Source organism: Monopterus albus, unplaced genomic scaffold, assembly GCF_001952655.1.
Source record: "Monopterus albus unplaced genomic scaffold, M_albus_1.0 scaffold11.1, whole genome shotgun sequence".
NCBI classification, from domain to species: Eukaryota; Metazoa; Chordata; class Actinopteri; order Synbranchiformes; family Synbranchidae; genus Monopterus; species Monopterus albus.
The window spans coordinates 2,490,684-2,500,303 of NW_018127891.1; the positions used below are offsets into that span (position 1 = coordinate 2,490,684).

Consider the following 9,620-nt stretch of genomic DNA (forward strand, 5'->3'; position numbering starts at 1 on the left):
TGTTAAAAACAGAATGTGAAAAATATAAATACATGAAAGTAAATGTTTCTAATAAGAGTTCAGGAGTGAAAAGAAACAATGTTATACTGATTTTGTTGATTGGCAGTGCACAGCACAACAGTGGATGTTGGAGAGAAAGCCAGATCAGAGAAAGCCTGAATTTGCTGCCAGACAGAGAGAGATTAAGACAGACAGACAGTGAGAGAATAAAGAGAGGGTAGAAAGTGAAGAGTGTTGAGCTATATGACAGACAATTAAAAGAAACAAAAGGTAAAGGAAAAGATGAAGTGGGGGACTGAGATATTCAGTCTTCCATTCCCATTTGTTTTGTCCTCTTGTTCCAATCATTCCCCTCACTTTCTTTGTGTCTTTCCCTTTCTCCCTGACTTCCACCCTCCCGGAACACACTATAAAAACAGCATGATTATGCTGCAGACTTGAGCTGCAGAACAAATCACATTTATCCAAGCAGAGTGTGGAGATAGAACCAGCAAAGAGGCAAGAAAAAATTCCCACTGAGTCACCAAAAGAGAAAAAAATGAGAGAGAGATTGCAAGGGGAATGAAAGCATATTGCAGCTTGGAAGGACACCTTTGGGGGGGCTGTATGAAGAAAAAAAGGAGGGACAGAAGTGAAGAGATGGCAGCTAACAGGGGAGAATGAAAGAAAGAGTTGCAACAGTTTTCCTGGGATTTTTAGGACAGCACTGATGAGGGAGATTGGCTAGGATTCAACGCTTTCACCGCTGTGGCCCGGGTTCGATTCCCAGTCGGGGAACCTCTGGCCACAGGGGTTGCACACCAGTGATTTCTGTGCCGGTCCCAAGCCTGGATAAATAGAGAGGGTTGCATCAGAAAGGGCATCCGGTGTACAAATCATGCCAAATTTCACCATGCGAATCGTCAGTGTGGCAACAGATGATTCACTGTGGCGACAATGCAATAAAAGATAAGGGTGAAGAGAAGAAGAGAAATGAAAGAAGAAAGGAGAAGAGACTGGTGAAGGAAGGAGGAATCAAAGATTAGATTAGGCAGAAGGTGGGGAAGAGAAGATGGAGAGACCATGGGTTTAAAAGAGAGAAGAAGGGAAATGTCAAGAACAAGATTAGTCAGGACTAAGTGCAAGTGGAGTAGACAAGAAAATGAGAAGAACAGCTGAACAGATGAGATGGAAGAAAAGGAGGACAGGAGAGAACGACGCACAAAGGTAATGAGAGAGAAGAAAGAGATTTGTAAAGGATTATGTATTATTTATAGATAGTGCTTTTTTTGCACTGGATTTGATTGGTAGAGTTCTGGCTCCCTGGGAGTGATGGAGTGATAATTTTAGAGTGGGAGGAGAAAGGGAGAGAGGGAATGGGGGAGAGTTGTGGGTCTGCAGAGGGAAGTATGTAGGAGAAGAACCTCAAAGTCAGCTATTTCATAGAGTGAGTACACCACCACTCTGTTATTAACCTGGAGCAAGTGTTTGTACACACACACACACACACACACACACACACACACACACACACACACACATATAGATGCTCTCACACGTAAACATTGCAAACTTCATTTGCATACATACCATAGAAACCGGCTCGCCTCGCAGACTCAGGGGATAACAAGAAGAATGTACAACCAGAGGAGAAGAGATGGAGAAGTTGCCAGTGGCTGACCCCATAAGAGTGAAGACTATGAGATGCTGTAACTGTTTTAATTAAAGCAGTAATAACATAAAGGGTTGTGTATCGTGGTCTCCTGCATTGATTCCCTTGTAAATCTGTGGCCAGCATGCAAAGAAAACATGAGCTCTTGGCCCACTTCCCAATGAAAGATAATGAGAGATAATGAATAGGGAGACAGTGACCGCACTGCTTCAAAGATACATGGGGCTTGTTTGGGGCAAATGGAAACAGTTGATCTTTTATGCGGCTTGTCTTTTTGTTCTGTGTTTTGCTCTCTTCACTCTCAAAGACATGGGGAGAGAGGTATAAGGGGAGAGTGAAACTGAGGGAGAGAGACACAGCAAGGCGGTAATTCAGCCCACTAACCCTGCACTACTGAGACACTTTCTAGAATTTACCATGACCAAGGGTGAGCCAGGAGTCCACCTGGCTGCTTCCCAAATCCCCCTCTTTTAACTCTCCACATCTCCCTTCATCCCCTCCTTCTGTCCCTCTATCCCCTGCCTCCCTTGGCTTATAATTCAACCCCATTGCGGGACCATTAGCACGGGCCCCTGAACAGCCTTGTCTTATGAATTTGCACGCGTATTATTTATTTATTTGTTTATGTATTTTGAAATGATGGCCCTTCTTGTACCTCTATTGCCATAATAAATAAAGGGTCCTTTTTTCTGGGGGTATGACAGCGGGGGTAGAGGCATTTGAAATGATGAGAAATCCCAGTTCACTCCTATGAAATACTGCCCCCGCTTGGTTGGAGAGAGAAGTGATTGTTTTTGCTCCCCCTCCTGTTTTATTTGTCCTTTGATCATAGCCGTCAGTGCACTACCATGGTATCGATTGCACTCTCTCTCCTAATATGATTCAACGCTTGTGGAGTATTTTATTATGGGCACAAATTTTAATGGGGGCCAGATTAATACCTCTGTCACAGAGGTTGATTCCTTCCCCCTCCTTCGCATTCAATTTCTGTTCTTTACTGTGCTGGTGATCAGAAGCACAGGCTCATGGCCTTGATGTGAATGGCAGCCTATAAAACCTACAGTCAAACTAAAGTGCTGTACCCAGCTGTGTTATGAGTGGGAATAGAAGAATATGCGTCATCTCTCATATATTTCGTCCAGCCCCTGCCAGCTGCATTATTATAACCCAACCATCACTTCCTAACTCCCTGCTATCATTTCCTGGTTAGAGCCCTCAGTCCCCCCCGCCATCTCCCCATCCCCGTGTTCACTTTGCCCAGATTGATCATCCACCAGCAGCCAGCAGGTGTTTCTGGGTGGCACTCTCAGCAGGCGACAGCGGAAGCCAGTCTTCCTGCTCGCAACCATGGGTTTATTTTTATTTTCCTTTGTCGATGTTCTTTGCACTTTACCGCTATGCCATTGCTCTTAAATTCTTTGAAGGGTTGACAGCTGTCAGGAGAAGTGTGTGTACAAATGGACAGCTAATTAGTGTTTCTGGTCTCCTTCCAGAAGCAAAATCTTGACCAACGTCTTTTTCGGGGATTGCTTTCCCACATCAAGACCTCATCCTCCGGTTGCTCTTAAGGGTCACTAATCACACGCAGATGCTATACGGACTTTGTCAGGATGCACAGCAGCACTACTACAATTAACACTGCTTAAAACAATGGTGGCCTAGCCCGGTTGCCACAGTGATGAGTAATAACAGCCATTAGAAAAATAAATGGGATGGCGGTGGCAGACCCTGATGGCCCCCGATATGAATCACAATATTGATGCAGAGAATGGGAGCAATAATGACTACAATTAGTGGTAATTGTCGAGATTTTTTTTTCTCTGCTCCATAGAGTATTAGAGTCCCCTTTGTCTTTATCCCCTCTTGGTGTCATTCTGTCCTCAGTTCAATAGCCACTGTTTCTCTCAGTTTCCCCTGATGTGATGAATATGTAGGCTTTGAGAATTTCATTAAAGGAGATTAAAATCAAGAGGAGAATTAAATTTGGATGAAGTTGGCAGGTTCAGATGATGTCAAAGTTCTTTAATTGCAATATGCCAACCCCTGCATATGCTCACCCAATGCATATGCCCACCTGCTACACATGTCTGTTGTGTGCACACACACGGTCTCACACAGAAACGTAGGACATGCTCGGCTGCAGATATAGACATTTATTTTGGGCCAAAACAGTCAAGTCAGCAACTCCTGCTATGGCAGCCACCATCTGTTTGTCTCACAACATTTCCTGCCTTCTGAAGGTGCTTTACAGAGCTCAGAGACATTGCCAGACCCGTCAGTGAAATATATACAGTCCCGCTATCTTTATCGGCACTCCTTATTGTCTGCTTCATCATCATGCTTCAATATTGATGTTGTTCTTTCTCTAAATCCTCCCCATGGCCAACACATTGCCAGGAAGAGAGAGAATGCAAATAGGGATGCAAATTGGTAAATACTAGTTTGGGGAGCCCAACAAGCTGGTGCTCTCTTCAAGGCAATCACATTCCACTCCTGGCTAGAGCCATATGACTAATTGCTCTGCAAATCATTTGAATTCAAGCAGCAGAGCTCAATGTCCATTGTGCTCAGCAGGAGGTGTGACAAGCCATGCCAACATCCTGACCCACCAGCAACAATGGTGCTCTAATCAGAGCATAATCAACCTCCTCATTAATGACTCTTGAACTGTCAGCACTGCCAAAGAGGCTCCCTGCTGTTTCTCTGCCCCCTTGTAAAAAAAAAACAAAAAAAACATTGGATTTAGTGGCCAAACAAGTTCTGTGTGTGTCACATTGCATGCACACAAATTTCTGTGCATCCTCATTTGTAAGTGTATACTTGTTGGAGTATATGTACATGTGATTGTTTATGAAGGTGTCTAGGTCGGGTGCATAATCCCCCAGAACTTTCCAATACCTGTAAAAAAAAAAATCATTACACTGGGTTAATGAAGCATAGTCATTTGCTTTACCTCACACCTACATGAGAAGTGGCATTGAGAATGTGTGATGTGCTTTCCAGAGCGCATGGTCTCACTGCTCTGCACTCTGCCACCTTTTTGACAGACTCATACGGTGACACTGCAGTTGAAACTGTTATTATACACCAAGGTGGCGGCAGGGGCACAGTCCAAACTGTTTTCTGTTTGTGTGCCGTTGTGTAAGTGGGTTGGTCCATATGCAGCTATGTCAGTGTTTACAGTATGTGTTCATGTGTGTGTGTGTGTGTGTGCGCACTGGCGTGTATCTAAATTCAAGACTGGCAGCCACTTAGAGTTTTAATAGGCATTATGTATTCCAATGTGTGTGCTGATGCATTCTGTTAGACTAGCCAGAGGCAACAGGGCTGTTTGTATGTATGTGTTTGTGCATGTAAAACTGAATGGCAATAATTATAATCATCCTTTTTATATAGTCATAAGAACACATTGTTCATAAGGACCCTCTTGCTTATAGAGTCCTTCAGTGTCTATTCTCTTTTTTTTTCCCTCTCACGCTGTCTCCTACTCTCTTTACATATAATGAATAGTGAGTAAATGAAGGACGTTTAAGCACCTTGTTGTGAGAGATTCTATTTCAAGTGAGGTGCAAATTGAACACCTCTTTTTCTCCACATTTGTTTCTTGTATTCTCCTCTTCTCTTTTTCTTCCTCTCCATTGTCCACCCTCTATATCACTCCATTAACGTCCATCTTTCTCTCCCTCAGCCCGTTGTCAGGCGGTGCAGGCAGAGAATGTGACTGTCTTGGAGGGAGGTACAGCCCAGATCTCCTGCAGACTGCAGAACTACGATGGATCAATCGTGGTTATCCAAAATCCTCGCCGGCAGACCCTCTTCTTCAACGGCACGCGAGGTGTGTATCTGTGCACCTATTTGTCTCTTCAGACAAACTTCATTTATCTGTGTCTAACCATTTGCCCTCGGTGACATTTGAAGCCAGCCTTTTAAACGCATTAGCAATGACTCACCAACGCTCACGCATACTTCTCTTATTGCAAAATGTCCTCACTTTGCCTTTGAAGCGATTCCACATTAAAAAGTCAGATAACCACAGACTTAATTTATAAGATGGTTTTATAAGTTTAACAGTGCAACTGCTTTAACTGTTTTAAAAGCATAGTTCGAAGCTCTTTGCATAATCCACTGTTAACCCCAGTGATGAGATCAGAGCTTATTACAGTCCCTCATTAGAGCATGACCTTGACAATCACATGATTTTTTAAAGGTGGCTTTATGGCAAATTATCTCTGTAACCAATGTTATAATGAAGGCAGATTTCATCTAGGGCCTCGGGATAAGGTAAACACTTCATGTTTTTTCTTATCTAATTAAGGGCAAAAGTTGCCACCTTAGTAAGATTTGCTGTTAGTACTACTAGGAAAACGGAGCAACAATATCACCTATATTAAGAACTGCCTTTGCAGTCTGTGGGTGCCAGCTTAAATGAAGCAAAATGTTGCATTGTGTTTTGTAGTGTAGCAATAGTCATTTATGCCCCATAATATATGTAATGTATGCAGTAAATGTCTTAAGGTATTACCTTGGGCTTAAGGCTGTGGTGTAAAGCTGTGGTTTGTAACTGTTTAGAATTAAGGGCAAGGGAGGGAATTTGAATATATTTAAATACATATGGTGGTTCAGCTTTAAGAGACAGAACTATGTGAAACCAGTAGCATATGCCAGTTATCGACTGGGGCATTTGAACTGAAAGTTCCTCACGTCAAATTAAAAAAAGCAAGCAAAAATATAGATGTGAAAAATAAAGATAGTGAAAAGTTTAATTTATAACGAGCAAATAGTTGGATTCAGTGGGTTTGACTTGAGTGCTGCTTTTCTGCACAGCAGCTTTTCCCAAATCATATGATGAACACATTCTGCAGAGCTCATAAACATAGCCACAGAAATAATCTCTAACAGGTTGGCAGAACAGCCCAAATCACTTTGAGAGAGCACCTTCAAGGTGACAACTTTCATCCAGAAAACTAAGCTTTGTGAAAACTCCTCAGTGGTGTAGCTACATCCCAAGTTATGATTCTCTCAGGTGACTGAACAGTCAGCCCAGTCAGTCTCTGCTGCACCTCACTACTCCAAAATTTGTTTTGATTTTTTATAATTTGGAAAAGGATTGTTCTGCAGTTGTAATTGTGTGACAGGTGTTAATTTTCCCATCTTGATGCAAATGCAAGCATATTTGATTTGCTGAACTAACATCGGTCAAGCTGTTCCAAAGCAGCTTACATATGGGACACTTTCACATTATACTATTTTAGTCTTGTACCATTACTTGGGTGACATTTTTCAATTTTCATTCAAACATTCTTGCGTTCCATTTAATTTAACTGACTTGAACTGAACTGAACATGAGTCAGCCACATTTTCATTTCAAAATATTGTGACATTTGTAACTTTCTGATGGATTTGAGATGATTAGAACAAGTGCCAGTCTCACATGCCTTAAACTGGCTGCCTAGTCATCATCTGTACATTAAAATGCATATAAAGTCAAGTGCTAGTAGTCTATTGTAGTGCATATCCTCAGCCATAATATCATAGTTAAAGAAAAGACTTGTGGAAATGTCAAGAAAATGAATGGCTGTCAGATCCAGAGGTGATTTTTTTGTAGCTGACCTTGCAGTTGCACCTTGACATGAATGAGGAGCAATTAAAAAGGAAATGTGCAGCAATACTTTCACATCATTAGCATTCTTGAAGGTAAAAAGAACTGCTAGAGAAAACTTGAACCTGAAATTTTTATGGCTGAAAATAATTGCAAAAGTTTTGTAACTCATGTTTATTGCATAGGCATATTTCATGTACATTATATTTACAAACATTAGGCATTATTTTCTGTATGTGAAAGTTTGAACATGAACACATTTCTAATGGTTACATGTTCTAGCACTTGTAATTATAATGATTAGAAAATCAGCAGCCCCATCTGCAACAGTCTGTGTCAAAGTAGAACTGAAGATTTTCTGAATATGTCAAGATCAGACTAAAATACTGAAGACATAAAAGCTGCTTTCACTTTTCACTGCTACAACTTCCAAATACTTTTGTTCTACACGCCGTTTCCTCACTTGTTAGTCACCTCGATCACGGAGCAGCCTTAATTGGGTAGTGGAGGTCGCTGCTTCGGGAAACCTTGTGTTCATCTCTCCCTCCAATTCTATAAGATCAGCACTACTGGTAAGTTTCATTAAGTATTTAAACAGAGCTGCCCCACCTGCTCTCCCAGGAGATGTGGACTTGCACCCTTTGGAAAGCACGATGAAGCCTAATCAGAGTGAGGAGGAAGAAGAGGTGTGACAGTTAGAAGGATAAAGAAAAGAGTGGGGTAGAATAAGACAAAGGGCAGAGTGTTAAGAAAGACACACATCAATAGTGCGACTAAGAAGAGGGAGCACCAGGCGATGGGGAAAGAGGCAGCACTGGGAAATGATCCAAAGGTTAGGCAAGGTATAAAGTATAGATGGCTTCCTGTAACTAATTTGGCACCCGTAAGCCTAGAAAAGCCTCATTGGGGACATTTTCTGGGAGTATAAATTACATTTCACTCTGGCTCTGTACCTCCACATTTGCTCCATCACTCACTGTAGGGCCCTTCCATTTCTGCCTATTGCCCATCTGCCACCCAGATATCAGGCTAACAAACTAAGGCCTTTGTGCCTAGCGATTCCGCGCTAACTGCCCAAATAGAGTCACTGATGTAAGTGCCATAAATTAGACTGCCTGGTTTTCAAGCGGGCAACCAGTCAGGGGTGTGTTTTATGAGATGGTGGGGACTGATAGCTATAATAGAGCAGTGGAACTAACCAAATGGAGCCTTTCTCCTCAGTGGTCCATATCTCTCTTTCTCTCCTCTGTTGCCAGCTCTCCTTAGCATGCAAATGAGCTAGAACAATAAAGGTGAACTTGGACCTGAACAGAAGTCTGACATTTAGTTGCCATTTAGTGCAAAGAGAAGGGAAAAGATTTACCTATCTGTGGGGAATAGCGCTCTAACAATGCTCTTGCTGCCATCCGGTGGAGGGGATATTTTGGGAGCGGGGTGGAGAGATTAGTGTGTGTACTTCCAGGGAGAGTGGACTAACTCCATCGCTCTGGGCTACTCTCCCAGTCTTCTGTGGATTCCTGTCTTTATCTATATTATTTTTTCCCGCCTGTCGCATTATGTAGCTATATTAGTCTATTTCTCTCATTCTTCTTTACTCCTCCATTCTCACAGGCACTTACACATGCACATGCACAGACAAAAGTCAATATCTAAACTGTAGTGCCTGTGCTGTGATGAATTATGCTGTGAGATGGCTGGGTGCATCAAGGAAGTGTCTGCTGTTCCCTCAGAGAGCCAAAGCCAACACAAAAGAATGAAGAGAGGGATAGAATACAATAGAGATGGAGAGCAAGGGAGAGGTTTCACAGTCTAGTCGATACAAAGTGAGTCTCTAAGGTATTTATGAGAGTCCATGGACATCGAACCACTGTCACCAACAGACAGTTATTAGCATTATTTGTTATTATCAGCATTTTTCTTGTCATTGATTATATTCTTTCTTCAGTAACAAAAGGAAAATTGTTACTTGCTCACCTCGTCTCATCTTGCCTGCCACTGTCCCTTCTTTTTCTTCTCCTTTAGGTGGTTTGCAATTGTAGCTCATTTTGTTTTCAGCCTTTGGTTGTTTCCCATAGTCTGAATTGCCGTGTTTACACTGTGTACAACTATAGTATTTAGCCTGCCTCCCAATGACTCAAGGGGAAGCAGCACTCAGCTTAGCAGCTTAAATAAATTATTTTTGGCTCTGTAATAAGCTTTATTTGCTTAGCGCTTTTCAAAAGAGTTAGCAAGTGCTTCACAGCAAGTAAAACAATAATTGATTAAAACCTAATAAAATGAACAATAAAAATGCCAGACACTAATTAGAAATGGGCTTACAGAGGAATAAAGCAGATGCAAAGAGAATACAGTCAAATGCAGGATAGTCCA

At 42.1% G+C, this 9,620-nt stretch overlaps 1 protein-coding gene across 6 annotated transcripts in view; it reads left to right on the top strand.

The window, feature by feature from the left end:
• The window catches only part of cadm4 (cell adhesion molecule 4), a 145,653-nt gene that overhangs the window by 110,312 nt on the left and 25,721 nt on the right, over nt 1–9,620 (top strand). For all 6 annotated transcript variants that reach the window (XM_020590097.1, XM_020590098.1, XM_020590099.1 and 3 more), the window contains one exon: nt 5,340–5,486. In XM_020590097.1, the coding sequence (XP_020445753.1) occupies nt 5,340–5,486 (147 nt within the window). The remainder of the gene's footprint in view (nt 1–5,339; nt 5,487–9,620) is intronic.